Source organism: Acanthisitta chloris, unplaced genomic scaffold, assembly GCF_000695815.1.
Source record: "Acanthisitta chloris isolate BGI_N310 unplaced genomic scaffold, ASM69581v1 scaffold16562, whole genome shotgun sequence".
Classification (NCBI taxonomy): Eukaryota; Metazoa; Chordata; class Aves; order Passeriformes; family Acanthisittidae; genus Acanthisitta; species Acanthisitta chloris.
In genome coordinates this window covers 93,622-112,220 of record NW_008662337.1, presented here as the reverse complement: position 1 = coordinate 112,220, position 18,599 = coordinate 93,622, and the positions used below count along the sequence as shown (strand labels likewise).

Here is an 18,599-nt window from a genome sequence, read left to right as displayed (position 1 = left end):
TTTATATCCTTGGGGGTTAATTCTTAGTGTGCACTTATAGGATGCTTTGCATATGTGTCTTATTCATCTGTGCTTTATAGGTAGTACTTTAATACAAATCATTCTTAACAAAAACCAGGATAAATGGTAGCTGTTTATAGAATTCTGGTAGTTATTTTAAGCAAGAAATTTTTCATCTATGAATTCAAAATATTGTTATGGAATACCCACTATCTGTATTTCTATTATCCATCTTTGACAGATGTGACGTCTTATTTCCTCAGTACAGGGCTTGATGTCCTGCTACATGCACATCTACTTGTGTAACTTGTAAGAGTAAATGTGAGCCCTAAAACATTAATCAATAAATAATACATATTTTCTTAAAAAATTACATAGCAGTCTATTCTACAGAATAAATGATGTGATATGCTTAATACAACCAAAACAAATCTTCTGGAAACAAAAACATTACTGAAACAAAATGAGGCAATTCAAAACCTATTAGCAGCAGAGATGCTTGTCTTTGTTTGCTAGCACTGCCTCCCACCCATTACCCCTGCAGTGTCAGGCTCTGTCTGTAGACCATGGCTGGGAGAACTGGTTCCTAAGAAAAGTATCAAAGTGAGAGAAGTAGTTTGCAGTAGTCTATAATTGGCCACATTGGACTAAAGGGTTTGGTGAAGCCTAATTGAGGTTGTGACACTGAAATAATTCATTCTGCCTTAAAAATATCTTTATCCTACCCCTCTGCAGTTTTGTGAGGTGTCACTAACTGATGCCTGTAATGCACTTAGATACTTGGATCTATAGGTCTTGCAGTTCTGTACTTGTGCTAGTGGACTAGTGTGAAGTACTAGCTGTGTGGTATATCTTTAACATCAGTATCAGAACTAAATTTTATTATAGGTATATCCTTTGAAGTTTTTTTTTCCATATTCTTGGTATCTGATTTCTTTGAGTGCTGTCGACCCTTTAAATTTCTCCTTGTTCTAGGGAAAAAATGTTCTCACTCATGAACGATAAACTCTATATTGTTCAGTAATAACTATTCTGTGGACATAACAATTGCTGCAGAAAGAACCATTAAAACCTTACCCCAAGGACTTACCTGTAATTTCACCATACCCCTTTTAATTCTCTGAGACATTCCAGGTCATTATGTATTATGTCAGTTGTACCACTCTAATATCTAGAAATACACCCTTGGTACTGCTGTGCTGACACTCTAAAGTTCATGAATAGCATGGTTTTAAAAACTGGTCTATGCTATGTTTGTGTGCAGTGTGTATGATGTGCTGACATCAGAGCTGTGAAAAAAAGAAATAGAAAAATATATTTTAGTCTAATTATATTTTTTGCTTTATTTTTTGTAGTCATATGATGGTAACTTTTTGCAATAAAAGCTAAAAACACTAAAGATGATAAGTTTCTTGTTAACAGTTTTATTGTTTATTGTAATGGTTACAGGAATTAGTAAATCAAATAATGTAAAGAAATTAGATACAAACAATGGTAAAAAATTAGATTCTTAGGGATGAAACTATAGACCAGTATGAGGTGGGATATTATAACATTAATCTAGTGGTCAGCTTGTGTTCTTTGGTTTACATCCAAAAATTAACTTAGGTGATGCAGCAGTGAAGTGCAGTTCATGAATTATTGATAATAAATATTTGTGCAAATTCGAGGATAACACATTGACTGATATGTAATACTTCTCTATCAGTGAAATCCAATTCTTGTTAGACTGTTTGGCAGGGATTGAAAATTATATTTGGCAGGGAAAAAAAAGAAAAAAATACAGCTACAGGTATAAGCCCTGTAAGTCAGCAATAGCATGCAACAAGGGTGGGTGATTAAGGAGCATATAGTATTTATGTTGTGTTATGTGTGTGTGTGTGAATGTATTTCAAGGCCAGGCTGGATGAGACCTTGTGCAGCCTGATCTAGTGAGGAGGTGTCCCTGCCCATGGCAGGGACTGTTGGGACTAGATGATCTGTAAGGTCCATTCCAACCCTTAAATTCTATTATTTGTGTTGTTTGTCATTCATGATGTACCTGAACACCAGATCAGTAGTGGTTTTTGATATGGCTGCACAGTTGATTTAGTCACTCTGTGTTTCAAAGCTATTTTTGTTTTCTTTTTGAAATCATGCTTTTGTCTACTTTGAGACCCACTGTATGTAGGAAGACAGGTTTGTCCAAGAAGTACTTAAAAGCAAGGTCCCATTTTCCTTTGTCTTTGAGTTCTGAAAGATGTAGTTTTTCAAATATCAAGTCACCAAGCTTGCAATCAAAAGTGAAGAGGAGGAGAAGAGCAGGATTTTCTTTTCAGGTGTAATTTGATTCATGTATTTAGCTTTAAAACCTTGTACACAGCCCCTGGAGATGCTGGTCAGGTAAGGCTATACAAACATGCCTGTAATTAATATTGCATACATTGATATTGTAGGTGCAAGATTAATGATATTATGGACAGTCTCATTCTCACTGAAATCCAATATCCCTTTGTTTTACCAGCAGCAATGATATGTACATTTCTGAGCACTGCAAAATCTGTCATGGATATCACAATCCATGGACTTCACCATCCCTCACCCCCCTTATTGCCACAGAGGGACGAAGCATTTCCACCTACTAACTACAAGTAATGGTCATTCAGTAACACTAAAAGTGAAATGAAACATTAGTGTCAATGTGCTTCCCTAGCCAATGGTAGTGCTAATACATTAGCACAGTAGGTGTATAGTCTGAGGGCAATACTTCAAATGGTTTGGAGCTTTAAGATCATCTGTGTTGATTGTATTCTCTCTTTATTGACAGTTGATATTACAGTGATATTTGAAAGGTGGTCAGTGGAGTGAAATTACGTGTTTGGATACTCTTACTGTGCCCTAAATATCAGAGTGCAGCTGAAATATTTATTTGCAAAGCAAGAGATATTGATCTTATGACAATAGTCAATTACAAGGATATTTGTGTTATTGTACTGAATGATTACAGGAGATTTAATCAACTTATTCAATAGCAGTATGGAAAGGGGCAGTTTCTCATTCTTTTTTTGCTCGTGGCACTGGGTTAAACCTACAAGGTGTGCAAGGGGAGAGGGAAGGTGGGGACAGCAGAGATCTTAGGTACATCATTCTCTTTCTCATGTGCTTTGCAACTGCCTGTGCTTCCAGCTCACATCACAAGTTTTTTTAAAAAATATATATATTTTCAGTAGGAGAGGTGGCTCTTGGTCAGGTTGCTCAGGATGTGCTTCCTTATGGCAGAGGAGGTCTGTGGCTCTTATTTTGGGGGATCACTCAGCATGCTCTATTGTCATAATCTGAATATCTGATGAATGACAGTTTGGTTTTAGACCTGTTCAGGGAGTGAGGAATGGAAGAACATCCTCTTGGATATCAGGAAAAGCAGAATAAAAGAATTAAAATGTATGTTTGTATAAGACTTGGTCATGGGTAGAGTCAGGCTAGTGCAATGCTCTCTGAAAAGTTTCAGTATATGGGACACTCAAAGCAACCTGGACAATGATGGTAACTGTGAGCCACCAGTATTAGTACGCAGTGATTCAGTTGCAGATTGGCTTGGAGAAGGATACTTCCCTTACTCATTCACTTTCATGGTGAGCATATCAATGTGGTTGTTTCTACCAGTCACTTTGGCATGCTACTGAAATAGTTTCTGATGCATTTTTGGGCAAGATCAGGCTGTCTACAGACAGAAAGTAGAACAAATGGGGAGAAGGTGAGTAGACACTTAATTCCTAGCCACGGTGAAGTTCTGTTAGAGCAGAGTGAAGAGAAAAGAAATTACATGGTTTTCAGCCTTCTGTTTTTGTTTGGAGTTGGGGTTTTTTTGTGTTTTTTTGTTTGATTGGTTGGGTTGGGGTTTTTTTGGTCTTTTGCTAGAGCTGCCAAGGTGCATAGTAAATTGTCTAATGGAGGAAAAAGCATAGAAAGCAAATGGTCTAATTGAAATCCTGTAGCCACAGAGGCAGTGCAATGCTCCTTGCATTCCAGTCTGTGCAGATAAAAGTTTCTAATAATAATTGAGTTAATAAGTAAAAACCTGTGTCTATAACTCTACTATGCTGTGTGCAGTTTGCCTTCATGCTGACTCTTAACTGGCTCCCTGTTTGGCTGCTTTCAAAGTGTGACTCCTGCACTAGGACAGGGAGAGTTCATTTAACTTTTGTAAGGGTTAGAGTTTTTATGGGTTACTGCTTTGTTGTAAAGGTTCTTGAAAGAAACTTAATCATTTCAGGTCTGTGCTAGAGGGTTTTTACTGTCTTCTTTTCCACCTTTATGAATCTGAAAGTAATTCTGCTTATGAAGAATCCACTTAAATTTATTATTTCTATTGACATGTTCCTGTGGGAAATGAGCTGTCTTACGCTGACTCACAAAAGCCAGAGGAATGGGAGCTTTGGGCTCTCATCTTACTACTTCTGTAAGAATTACTAAATAAGCTGCAATCATAAAACTGAATGTGCCTTTTTTTTACTGAAGATTGTTTTGACTTTCACATTAATTTTTAACTTGAGTAGAACTTCCCTTCTCCAGAACAGTGAAAATACCTTCCACTCAGATGTCTCTCAGAATAGGCAAGTAACTGGTAATATTCTTGGAGGCACTTTGGGAGAGGCAAGGAGTTTGCAGAAATCAAATACACAGAAAGTACAGATTAAGAACATAGTAAAGAAGTGTATGTAGTGAGCTTGTCATCCAGAGCACAAGCTCCTCAAGGCCAGAGGGAGGTGCAGGAGCTGCAGGCTGTGTCAGCACCACCCACACCTGCCAGGAAGGCACTGTCCAGGAACTGTGTCCAGCAGCTGCTGGAGGTCACCTACTGCAGATGCTTTGGAGGTGAGGAGGAGAGGATTACTGTCTTGCAAGACCCACATGTTAGAACATTCAGACACAGGTCCTGGGGGGAAACAAGACAGTGTTCTTCCAAAGACATGTTGCACTATAGAGTGTGGTAGTGACTCGTCACTTTAAGGCAGATGAAATTAGTCTGTGGGCAAAGTTCATACTGTTTTACCTATGATAATGTGTATTTCCTTATTTCTGTGTTTTCAGAGGCAGTATTACCTACACAATTTGTGCATTGAAGCAGTGCATATTTTGTGGAGAAGATACTCCCTCTTTTTCCCTAGGTCTTCAGTTAATTAATTAAACATTGTGTCTTTATCATCCTGCAATAAAAATTGTTAATGTATGGTAAGTTTCCAATCTAATGTACTCATTAGAACTAAGCATTAGGCACTGAGAATTGGTTCAAAAGCCACCAAATTTGTGTCTCCTTAGAAAGTTCCAGCTCTCTTCCATGGTCTGAGAGTCTGTATTAAATGTAATATCAGAACAACTGCTTTAAAGGTGTTTTGTACATGATTTATTTTAAGCAGCATGTCTTGAGTGGTAAGCATATAAATTTTTAAGAGAAAGAAGGTGAAATAATGTACTTTTAATTCAATGCTGAGATTATCTGAGTGAAGCAGACATGCACTTTTCACAGCCTGAATAAGTAATATGTTTCACAAAGTGATTGAAAAATAAAACTTTTGAGTTCCCAGTGATGGTTAATAAAGCAAAATGCTGTATAAATGAAGGAGATGTACTAACTCTTTATTCCAAGGTTACTTGTTTTATATTACTAACCATGCTCATATTGTTTCATTTTCTGTAAGTCCAGTAGCATTTTAGCATTTTCCCTTTTATTTGTTTTGAAAGGAAGAAGTGAAGTGAATGCTGAAAGACAAGGATACATTTCCAGTGATAAAATATTAAAATTATGAAGTGCTCCTCTGAGCTCTTCTGCCATGTTATATGGATGTTATCTTCTAGGGAGAGCATATTACTTCAGAGAAAGGTTTGAATAAATTCATTCTAAAGCTAAGGTTATTGTAGCAGAAGATTTTACTGCAGAGTGGTGCCTGCTTTTTGCAGGGATTTAAATTATGAACATCATGTCACGGTTGAGTTTTGGACACTGAGAGAATAGTAGGAAATGCTATCTCATTTAAAGAACAATTTATAGAGCTACATATATGGCAGTATAGCAGAAAATTGGACATCATTGCGAGGAAATCTGCAGCAAAATTCTGATTTGAGTCAGAATTCTTTTACCATGAAATAATAGCCAAATTCTCCAGTTTTCCATGACTCTTCCCTGCTGGCATGCAGATGGCACAATAGGCTATCCTTCAGCAGAGAAATACAGAGCTTCTTTTACCCAGAGAGATCACAGCCATGCAGATTTTAGTTTCCTCTTAAAAATCTGGTATGCCTTTTTTTTACCAGCAATATCATCAACAACATTTAATAAGCTTGAAGTTTCTGTATGTGACTCCCAGTGTTTTATCTGCTACAAAAGTCTTTTCCTCTCCTGTATTACACTTAGAAAATGCTTTAGCATCATATTCTTCATATTCTTAACTTGTATTATGGCTATGCCTCCTAGCTTTAACAAATACTCTTACTGCTTTCAGAGAGATCCTAACTGTTCAAGGATTGCACAGGGGAAAATATCTACATGTCATTTGATAACAAGTTCCAAACAGAGTAAGAAAAATGAGTTGCTGGCACTTAGGTTGGAATACTCAGGAAATGCTGAGAAGTGATGTTAGAAAAAAACATATTACAGATTCTGGGAAGCATGTGCATATCATTTCATCTCAAACTGAGGTGTCAACATCAATAAAACAACTGCTATTTTTTTCCCTATAAAACTACACTGAGAAACTCTAAATGCAGTTTGCAGTTGAAAGATTATAGCAGTCAGTAGCTGAATGTTCAGATTTAATGGTGCACTTGTAGATATGTCACTATTGTTTATCCTTTGCTACAGCCAGCTCTTAACCTATTATCACATAAAGGAACCTTATCTTTTGTGTGAAATAGCATAAGGAGGAAGAATTCTGTGCACTCTCTAATTAACCATAGACCTATTTTAATTTAAAAGTAGATTTGTTGGTATGTCTAACAACCTTGACATATGTCTAAATCCAATATTATCATCTGAGAGTGAGATTTATCACATTGAAGTTTTGTTTGCAGAATTTCCATGTATTTGAAATTGATTCTGCTGCTGCCACTGATGTTTCCAGCTGTTGTGCACAAGTCTGTTTCCAAGAAGGAGAGGTGAACAGAGGGTTTAATTGCAGTATATGGTTTCAGTAACAAATTCAGAGTTCCTGACTCCCAGTCAGTGTGGGCAGAGGATTCTGATAAAGTCCTTGATAAAGAGATGGTCTGTTATGGAGTGTGGTATCCTTGCAAACCCTTTTGATTATTCCTGATGTTGGTAATGGGGCATCAATCTGCCCTCAGAGACACAGCCCTGAAGCACAATCTCACTCTGCTTTGGAGAGGATGTTCGTGCATACATTTAAAGAAAGAATTCGTCTTTGTATTTTCCTGGGCTTCAGCTTTGTCTTTGACTTGATAGGATCACGATCTGTCAGGGCTAGAACAAAAGAGGAGAGTGTTAGAGAGTTCTCATGCAACCCAGAAGAGCTATCTGAAATTGTCACCTTCTTGCTCATCATTTCTGTTGTGTCTGTAATCCTGTAATTACAGGTCAGGGCTGCTTCCTTCCAGGCCAGAGATAAGTTCCTCTTGCTGCTTTTTCTCCACAGCTTTGCAGAGCCACTGCAGTTCCAAGAGGGAATTGGATTCTGTCCATCTCCACATGTCATTAGCATTGCTCTCCTGTCTTTCAGTGCTGTTTTTTCTTCACTAGTGATGTCAGAACTGTTTAAATTGCTATTTTGAATTTCAAATCCCACTTGAACTTGTCCGAAAAGCAACCTCTGTGGGATTTTGAAAAACTCTATCCTGCATAGCACTGAAAAATAAGAACTATTAGCACTTCTGGGATAGTATTATAATATGGGTATTATTTTCTGCATCAGTTTAAGTTCAGAAGTGTTTAAAAAAACTTCTTTATGGCCTTCACCTTTGGCCTGTGAAAGGAGCAGTGCCAGTTTCTAGCTCTTATTTGAATCATAGAATCTCCCCGAAGGTTTGGAGATGAGCAGATTTTCAGCTTTCTCAGAAATAATAGTTTATCTGAAATATTTTGGATTATTGACAGCTAACTTTACTTTCCCTGCAAGTCACTTGTGGTGCAGGTTTCCTTGCACTGTAGCTATGCTTGTTTTGACAAATTAAGTTTTCTTTAGGTCTACTTCATAATACTTCATTTAGTCAGTCTAGTGGTGCTTTAGGGTTTGCTTTTTTTTTGTGCTTCATAATCAGTCTACATTCAAAATGTAGATCATAAACAAGGAAGATGAAAACTTGTTTTCATTGTTAGGAATCATAAAACATCTCAAGGTTTCTCTTTCTTTAAAAACAGATGAAAAGATTAGTGTATGAGACAGTTTTGTGATGTGTTTCATTTCATACAGTGTTTCTCTGAGTGCTGTTATTCTGTATCATCCCTAATGATTGCAGTGCCTTGAGTCATGGTGTTGTTTTTTAAAAGCTTTCACTTTTCCACTGATTGTTCTCAAGGTTGCATTATGCAAAATACAACATTTTATTTTTTGCACTAGTCCAGGCTATATAAAAATATTTTTAATCCTTTTATGTAAATTGAAATAGCTCTGCTCTGAGGAAGAGGTTTTAGGCCTGTTTTTAGTGTTCCTAACTGCTGTAATGAACTGCTGTTTCTTCCTACTGTTTCTTGAAAAGGTATGGAGTCATGTATCTTGCCTTTAAAAATATTCTAAGGTGGTAATTCTTGCATGTTCTTGCTTTGGTAATTTGATTTAGCTATTCACCATGAATTGCAAACCACTAAGAATTATCAAAACATAGTTTTGTTGTTTAAATAATTATGAAAGAGAACTTTTTCCACTTTCCCATAAATGTGAGAAGTAAGGGTAAAAATACAAGGGAGGTACAGGGAGAGGAAAGCACAGACTTCTTATTTTATTTCAATGGATTTGCATTATGGATAAAATGAACAAATGAGCTGAATTAAATGCATTATTCAAAACTTTTGTTTTGGCTTGATTAAAACTCTGCTCTACCAATCATTTGTGTTACCGTGACACTTTTTTTTTTTCCTCATATCTGGTGATGTTAGGCATTGTATCTTTTGAAAATGTTCCCTACAGAGCTTTTATCCTAAGTGTCTGCAGCCCTTGGCCCCTTTTTAGTATTTGCTACACCCAAAACTCCTACAGGTCTGTAAGAATTATGAGTGCTCTGCTGTAGCATCAGTGTGAACAGACACATTGCTGAGGGTAGCACAGGCTGGGAGGTTGTCTCTGTAGGGAAGCCCCAGATCTGGTAGACTCTGGCTGAAAGTTCTCAGTGCAGAGAAAGCTATTAGAAAACTTAGTAGTCAACCAGGTTAGCATTCACCACAATTCTTTTGTGCATTTAAGCCTTGGCTGAAAATCTGTGCTCCTGCCTTTTTCTCTCTGCACTACTGAAGTGCTTACAAAACTCATGACTGTAATATACACATAGGTATGGAAATACTGAGGGAAACAAAACAAAAGCTTTCCCCCCAAAAACCATAACCAACCAAAATAGCATGACCTGTAATTTTTTTCTGGTCTCACTTCACCTTTCTTGACGTTTTCCCAAAAATAATCCATTTTATATTGATACTAGAACAAGGCAATTTCTTTGATTTTCATCTACATTTAATACAAGGAATCAAGTATGAACTGCCAAGAGAAGTTTTTTAGCAATAATGAATATATATGCTGCTGCTTGCGCCATTTACGTTTGCTATGCACAAACGTATTCCACAGCAGTTTGATTTTGTTAAAAGCTGGAAGACTTTCATCAAGGGGAGCCAAAGGAGTCTTTTGTTCATTCCACACTCACACTGATTGAAAACATATTTTCCAAAGAAATTCTGTGAGTATCCATGTACTGAATGAAGAAAGAACTTGGTGCCAAAAGGTGTTCCTTTGCTTGCAGAGAATGGTCAAAATGTATCATTAAGAGATCCTTGTCTAGAATGACAAGAAAAAGGCAGGAGTTTGTGTTTCTAGGAATAACTTGGCTCTACTATTGTTCTCTTTTCTTTAAAGAAATATACAGGGGTTTTTGCTGGGTTGTTCTTTTCTTTTTGTGGAAATGGCAGTAAAGAATTGTTGGATAGGAAATGCCTTGCAGGAGCGATTGTTGGAGTCAATTTCGAGTGAATTTTGAGCAGGCAACTAACTTTCTGTCCCTACAAGAAAATTTTTTTCAACAGTTTTTGAACATTCTAAATATCTACTATGAAAGTCCAGTAATCCTCCAACAGGGGCACAGGATTTTGAGAAGGAAACTCTTGTCTCCCAATATCTCATGTATACCTTCGGAAGACATAGCTGCTGATCCTGTAAGGTCATAGGGTATTTGTGTGTGCTGTAGGCACTCCATTTACTCCATCTTGGGCCCCATTTTAGACTTGTGCCCTCATTATCATGGATTTTATGATTTGAGCTAATTCATTTGGGCAACGTTTCAGCTTGAAGAAAGCTTGTACAATTGGCTGCTGTGCAATGCTCTCACTTTTTAATGGTGTGTAAGCAGATTGCCCAAATGCTTTGGCCAGTCAGCTGTACTGAACACACAACAGAAAATACTTGTGTCAAGGGGAGGCTCTCTGCATGCCCACCAGAATGGCATAACCTTCTTAGGGCAGCATTACTTATAATTAATTCAAGTGAAAACAGGCAAGAGCATCAGTTATGCAGAAATACAGTTTATTCTTTCAACTATTGTGATCAAGGGAAGATTGGAAAAAGACACATTAACAAGATCTTCTGTTTCCTTCCTAGAATTACAACAACAGCTGCTTGTATGATGGACCTACGGAGATATCCGCTGGATGAGCAGAACTGCACACTGGAGATTGAAAGCTGTAAGTACTTCTGCAAATCCTACTTATTCAGTGGTCAACTGCTTCAGAGGTTTTATTTCTGTCGGGTTCTGCTTTTTTGAGGTTTTTATTTTTGAGGGTTTGTTTTTTTTTACCATGCTACTAACCTACTTGTCTTTCTGTCTGATGACGTTTAGATCCTTGTAAACACATGCGAAAAAAATAGCTTTCCAGATGGATTAGTAATTTGTGGCACAAGGATTAGCAAAAGTTATTCTGTGTTTTGATGGACAATTTACAGCTTTAAAAGTCTCATTCAAATGCCTTGCTGGAGTTCATGTGAGGAGCACAAGGATTATTATCAGTTCTTTATCCTCCTTTACTGCTGAACTGTGTGGCAGCTTGTTTCCATTTATAAACTAAGGCAAGACCTTAGAATTGTCCTTGAAATAGGTGTTTTCTGGGCTCTATTCCTGACCACTGTTAAACTTTCAGTATATGTAACACAGTTTATTTACATGTACTGACTTTTAATAACTGGTGCTCTGTCCAACTTTCTCTGTAGATAAACCTTGTGAAACAAAACCTCTCTTTTCTCTGAAGTATCCTCAGGGAATCTAAGTATATCACAGCAGAAACAATTCATGATCACTTTTACAAAGGCAATATTGCAAGCGTGTTATTTGACACTCTAATTAAGATCCTATCAACACTTTCAGGATTAATGTCGCATTTTAAGATACAGTACACAAATATGTGTATTTTTCAAGTAACTGCTGTATTATAAAATATTGTGTGAGATTTCTGTGTGCACTGAAGTACAATATAATAATAATTTGTGCTACAGTCTGGTAAGAACTTGGTACAGCTGAACTTCTTTCTCTGATTCTAGGAGACGTTTAGGAATATGCTTTGCATTTGTGTCCAGGTTTCATTCATTTTGCTGTCATTTAGAGATATGCTAAAATCCTTGTGACACTGTTGTCTGAAATAATTTACATCCATAAAGTAAGCAAAGTGAGAATCTCATTAAAGTTCAGCCCTTCTGTATGCTGTAATTCACAAGCAGAAAATGTGATGATGGACTTTGCTCTTTTGAGAGTGAATAAAATCTTGGTTGGTTGGGTTTTTTTGTAGTTCATTACAGAATTTCCAATGATAGCATTTGATTCAGAATTCCATACCTGCAGCCAGTGTACCCAGCTGAGTATAATGTATGAGAAAATTACTGGCATAATTGTATTCAGGTTTCCAGGGATTTTTATTGAGAATCTTTTTGCTACTGCACTTTTATTTGCTATTGTAGCAAGGCCCTGGAATTTTTCTATTTTCCAGTTGTGTGTGAGGTAGGAAGCTGGAGAGTCAGAGAACATCCTATCTCTCTATTTACAGCATTGTTTAAATGATCAACAAATCTTGCCATCTCTCTGCATTGCTGAGATGACTGAATCTTCTTGGGATTCACAAACTAGGTATACCCTGCCTCTCATCTTTTCAGGACCCATTCTGGGAAATATTCCCAGGAAATACCTGTCAGGTCAGTCCTTACACAAAGCTGAAAATTAAATTGTGTCCTGCTTTTCAATGAGAGCCCTTGTTCTCATTCAGACTTACAATGTGGGACTTGTGGATTGAAATTTCCCTTTTATCTTATTTGGAGTAGATATTTGAAGCCAGATCAGTTATCTTTCAAGAAACAATCCTAAAAAACAAGAGATTGAGCTCTCGAAATTTTTGTTCCACTTGGTCTGAAAGGCAAAGTGCTCATTGAATCAAAGAAAGGGCAGGAGTTCAATTTGCCACAGTGGTCAGGATGCTTGTAGCAGAGGGTTTTTTTGTGGATCTGTTAGCTCTGTTGCAGCATCACAGGGATAAAATGGACTTAAATCAGGATGGTCTATGTAGCTAGCCTATCTTTCATTGCAGTAACAAAGGCCATTAAAGAATGTGGATAAAAGTAATACTTGAACTGTGCTTTGAAACACTTTTACACTGCTTTAGAAAATGATTGCTCCTTATATACATCATCCTATTCAGGTAAAAACCTGTCTGCCTACTCTTTATGAGTACAGACAAAAATGCTGGTATGTAGATAGGTAGGGTGAGTAAGACTGAAAACTGTTTTCTGAGTCACTCAACGCAGGTACTTAAGTCATAATCACTTCTTCAAACTGGTTAAGCCACATGTTTAAAGCAAGTTCATTCGTTTCTTGTCCTGCTGATCCTGTTGGATGCCTGTTTCACCTCAGCTCTCTTGTGATGCTTAAATGTTCTCTAAATTCTACCTCAAGTGTTTTCATGGCTATGGAGGAATGAAATTAATACTTGCTCTTTGTGCCAATAATCTTTTATTTTAGTTCAATGTCTTCCCCAGCCCTGCTGGGATGTTCAGAACACATGTAATGAAAACAGTCATAGTTTCTCATAGGCTTTATTCATGAAACTGAATGTGCCAGTCTCTTTTAGTTTTCTTCTTCAGGAGTATGTTAAGAGAAATGCAGAACTAGTGTTAGCGCTTCATTAGGAATAACTAGTACCATACACAGTCTCCCAGATGAAATCTCTATGACACTGTGGCGTGAATCTTGCCCTTCTTTCAAGAGGCACCTTTGCCTTTCTTCACAACTGCATAAGTTTCACAGACAATAGTCTTTCCTGTACAGTACAGTACAGTAAGGTCTTTCCCTTCCTCACTCCTTTTCAGCACCGAGTTCTAGCTTTTGGTAGAATATTTTTTGCATAGTGCTAAGAACACATGACTTGGCATTTCATAGCACTGTTCACATAAATCAATGTTCTTAATATTGCTATGATCCTCAAGGTTATCCAGTTCTTGTTATATTTGTTCTAATCATCCTTCTTCTTAAAAGTACCTGTAGATTTTGTTTCATTAGAAATTTTATTAACACACAAATACTGAAGAATATTAAAGCCAAGAAGGAAGAGCTTTGCTTATAATCATTCTCTATACTGAGCATGATCTATTCTTTCAGTGTAGTACAATTTCCTCCACATCTTTTATATATCTTTAGTTATTGTCTCCTCTTAGTCTTATACGAAATATTTTAATGAAGTCCAGTTTAGATATATTTTGTTTAAAAAGGGAGTTATTGTATAGCCAGATAACTTAAGTCATGATAGATTTTCATCCTATTTCCACAAATGTAAATGTCCCTAATGTCCTTCCATTCTTTCTCTTCTTCCTCCTTCCTTTCCTCCCATCATTCTTTTACTGATGCCAGAGTTGAATGACTTCTTAGATGCTCAGGCTACTACTTTTTTTTCACAGGTTATTTTGTTTGTAACATTCGTGGTTAATATCAACTTTTTTTAATCTAGATTAATTTGCTAATTAGAAATTCTGGTGGAAAAGGGTTGTATGTAAAACACAAAACATGACATATTGGAGGTGTTATCTATTAAGATACAAAATACAGCATGTTTTCTGTTTCAGTTGAGAGTAATCTTAATGAGATTAGATGCTGAAAGTGTAAGAGAGGACTATTCTGTTAGTTCAAAGAGTATCAGTTTAGAGAACTAAAATTGTGATTTTCATGTATAGCTAGTTACACTCTGCGGTCAGTTTTATTTTGCTCATCCTTTAAAGGCAGAAGAGTTTTGAATGTTTGGTTTTGCTGTAATACTTCTAAACCTGTGGGCCATCATTTCCAAGGGGGTCTAATCTGAGCTATTTTACTTCCCCCTTTCTTTTGTTATTTCCCAACACACTGAATAGCAGGGTTATAATACCAAAGGGAAATCAATTTTTGTGTGTATTCATTTTTTAGTTTTGCATCTTGCAGGCAACAGAGAGCTTTTTCCTTTTTAGTTGAATATTGACTTGACTCAGTAAATACCTCTCCTTCCTGCTCCCTACCTCTGCCACCACAGTTTTCATTGCTGAGTTTCTGATGATGCTCTGGAATAATTTTATTTCTCTGCTGTTTACTGCCTCTCTGGAATTGTGACTGTTGAAAGGATTGTCTCAGCTAATCAACCGTAAGACTAGCGGGAGCTCAAAGGCAAAAAGAAGTACAAGGGAGTTTGAAGAATACTTCGTATTGCTATAAACAACTAAAATATCATATTGCACATCCTCTAGCATAGCACAAATTATTCTGATTCTTTTGAATATTTTAAATGCAATCATTTAAGATTCATCTGGTACATTTGGCCCTTTGTCCATCTCAATTATGTGGTGCCACATAAAGGTGGAAATTTGCTTCAATTCCTTAGCTTAGTTCATAATGTTTTTGCATGGCTATATTTGTACTGCTGAGGTGGGATTCAGATTCTGTCTGCCTTGTGACAGTGCACCTTTTTAGCTATTTTTTTTTTTCAATTTCTTTGTTGCTGTGGAAAAAACAAGAATGTACTGAGTTTCTCCTTAGAAGAATATTCTCAGAAACACTTTCCATAGTGTATTAAAGATGTGGCATTAAAAATCTGCATTCAAACCTTGCTATTGGAGGCCTTAGCAGACAGGGAGTTTGCCACTTGGTGTACCAACCAGGGAAAAGGACAATCACACAGGCAGGGAGGACTGCTTTGCTGAACAATGAGAAATAATTGTTTTCAGGGCATTTCATTTGTATAAAAGCCTGGGGTGTGTAGAGCAGAAATCACTGATTTATTTTTGTCTTCCATTTCATGACAAAAAGGCCACAGAAGCTCAGTAAGTTAAAAACTTCCATTCAGTAACAGAATCTAGAAAAAGACAGAAAGAATAGAGTCAAAAGAATATCATTCCTCCCAGTGGCAGTGTAGCCTAGTATCAAACACTCTCTAATCAGATCATCTGAAAGCTCATCAACAAGAGAAACAGAAGTCATCTTTGTGTGCTCAAGGTGACTTTACAAGTACTTTTAAGGCTCTGAAAAGAAATCAAAGCAGCCTTTTGCTGAAGCCTTGAGTACTTTGCAGATGGCTGCTCTGGCCATCGATCAAAGATGTAATCAGGTCACACGGGACAAATGGTAGAACTCCAGGAGCTGACCAGGCAAGGCTTTTCTGGGTTAGAGGCGAATGTTCTTGATGCCAGGCAAGAAACTCTGCCGATCCCCAGGGTGGGGTGTTCAGCAAAGGAGGATACCATGGGAATGCATCACTGCCAACAATTTCACAGTAAGTGGAAAGCTAAACACATGACTTTGGGGCCACTGACAGTTAGAATCATAAAAGTCGTTAATTTTCATTTTCTCTTTTCTTTCCTTTTATCAAGTTTATCAAGTTTTATCAAGTTTAGCAAGTGTCCTGTTCCCTCTGTCTCAGCTTAGTCTGTTTTGCATTGTGCCCCTTACAGGGAGGCTATTTCTCTGTCAGTAGAAGCTGATCTTATCAAAGTGTCCCTTTTTCCATCTTGTTTATCATCTGTATGTTCAGATGCCCTAGTCTGGGTTCTATATGGCAATTCAACATGTTCAGCACAGTGTGCAAGGAGGAGATTGTTTTACAAACAGTGATGAATTCCACCTCTGTACCCACACTGTCCATTTAGGCAGCATCAGCTTTTGGAGTGGCTTCCTTGGGACAGGTACTTTGTTCTTTATTTATCCTTAGTAGTTTCATCTCAAGTATGTCAAGGAAAGGAGAGATATAATTTCAGTGGCATAATGTACACTGGCAATGAACAGGAAATCCTTGACTCCTCTTCAGTATGTAGATAGGATGATTCACTAAGAGCTAAAAAAAACTGCTCAGCAGTAGATGATTCTTCTGGGTAGTCTGAAGAGGGAAAGGAAATTTAGACTAACCCTCAGCACATATGATCAGGGTGGGTTGTGCACATTGAACCCGTGTTAGTAAGGTTTTCATAACACACACACACCCCCAACTGGGTGTTCAGCCTGGAACTTAAGTAACATCCAAGATATATTACCCTACAAGTAGGCAAGAAGGAAATATATTTCTTATTTTCATTATCTCTCCATACATCTTTGCAGCAATCTACATCCTGGGTGCTCTCACAACACAAACAGGATGATGTACTGTTTGCAAATGGGGAAGGACTTACACAGAAGCTCTGCAATAGACTCTTAATGCTTTGAAGCAACCTGGAGTTAAATTTAAAAGGGAATCCAATATACAAATATCTAATCTCTGCTTAGCAGCCCTGGACAATACAGGCAATGTAGATTTCCACAGAGAAATTCATAGCTCAAAGTGCTTTTTTTTTCTTTTTTCTTTTTTTCTCATTCTGCAGTTGAATATGAAGAATATATAGAATCATAAAGATACAGAAACAAAAAGCAAATAGTTTTAAAACTTGCAATGCATTTTGCCTTTTATATCCAGTCTGAACTGGAGTACATTTCCTTTTTGCAAATAGCCCTGCCTTTTATCAAGGGATTACTGGAAATAAAAAGAGCCCAGTTCAAAGAGTCCATATTCAGAAAGTACCCAAATTAATTTGCTATGGTTTGGGGATAAAAAATTACATGTGCAGGGAGCATCTCTGATGCTGCAGAAAGATGTCTTCCAAAAGAAAAAAAATATTTCTAGCAAAAACTCTGATAATTTTATATCCAGTAAATTATATCTGTAGGTCTGGTATTCTTTGCAAATACTTTGTAACTGGTGACTGCTTTAAGAAAAATAAGTATTTATAAATGCTATTGGAAAGACATCTGTGATATTGATACATATCTTAGGTCTGTGCAGTCTATGATCTGAGATTATAGTTTATTTTTATTATTTTCCTTGGAGTGCACATATGGTTAGGTTCTTCTTTTAAATATTATTCTTTTTTACAGCATTGTAAGTGATGGAAGTTGCACGGAAAGCTAATAATGGCTTATTGCCCATGGTATCATGTAATTTAAGCAGCCTATTATCTTTTTCAAAATGAAATTATTTCTTCAACATGCTACAGCTTTTATGAAATAGCAATATTTATCAGGTGCTAGAATCACTTGAACTCAGGTCTTTTGCTTTAGAAGACAATACAAACTGTGATTATCTTGCAGTGATCACATACCTGTGAAAAGAATTGAAATCTGTTTCTATGGTCATTTTATTTTCTAAGACAGGGTGGGTTTTTTCCCAGCATCTCTCTGTTTTACAGAAAATAAATCAATTTTAATTTTGAAAAACCAAACTCTGCTAAATTGCTTCACATTTCACCCATCGGTTGAATTATATTCTGTTCCTCAGATACCTTTTAGGTACAAAGAAGCAAAAAGCAGTCAGATGAGAAACTCATGAAGCTCCAGCTAATGGCCAAACCCCCTATATCTTGTGGTTCTCCTCCAAGGAAATAGTTTAAAAATGTTGAGCCTTTTATCTTAAAATATAGTTTGTTAGCTCTTTATCCCTAATTTTAAGGGCTGAGACAAGCATCCCTCTGAAAATCTTAGCTTTTGGAATTTACGTGAGCAGTCCTGTATGTGGCTTCAGATACTCTTTTACTCATCAGGACATTTCAGCAATTAGAAGTATTTTTCTTGGGTAACTGTGATTGTCCTTTATTTATCAAATTAGAGTACAAGCATTAAAGAACGATTATTTATTTATTTATTTTTCATTATGCAGAACATGTAGGAATAGGAAGGCAGATGTTTGAGTCTGTTGTCAGTCTGATCTGTATTTGCACTTGGCCAGTGATAACAGCAACTCTAACAGTTATGCTAATGCTGAATTTCTTCAGTGGGGGCACAACAAGAAAATGAATATTTGAGTCATCATAAAACTGTGGATTCAGATGAAATCTGACAAGCAGTTTTGGCCTGTTTATGAAACAACAGCAACAAACGAAATGGGATCAGCTCATACC

General features: G+C 36.9%; 1 protein-coding gene across 3 annotated transcripts in view; it reads left to right on the top strand.

Annotated features, from left to right (window-relative positions):
• The window catches only part of LOC103798315 (gamma-aminobutyric acid receptor subunit beta-2), a 98,918-nt gene that overhangs the window by 18,170 nt on the left and 62,149 nt on the right, over positions 1-18,599 (top strand). For all 3 annotated transcript variants that reach the window (XM_009070567.1, XM_009070566.1, XM_009070568.1), the window contains exon 2: positions 10,788-10,870. In XM_009070567.1, coding sequence (XP_009068815.1) covers positions 10,788-10,870 — 83 coding nt within the window. The remainder of the gene's footprint in view (positions 1-10,787; positions 10,871-18,599) is intronic.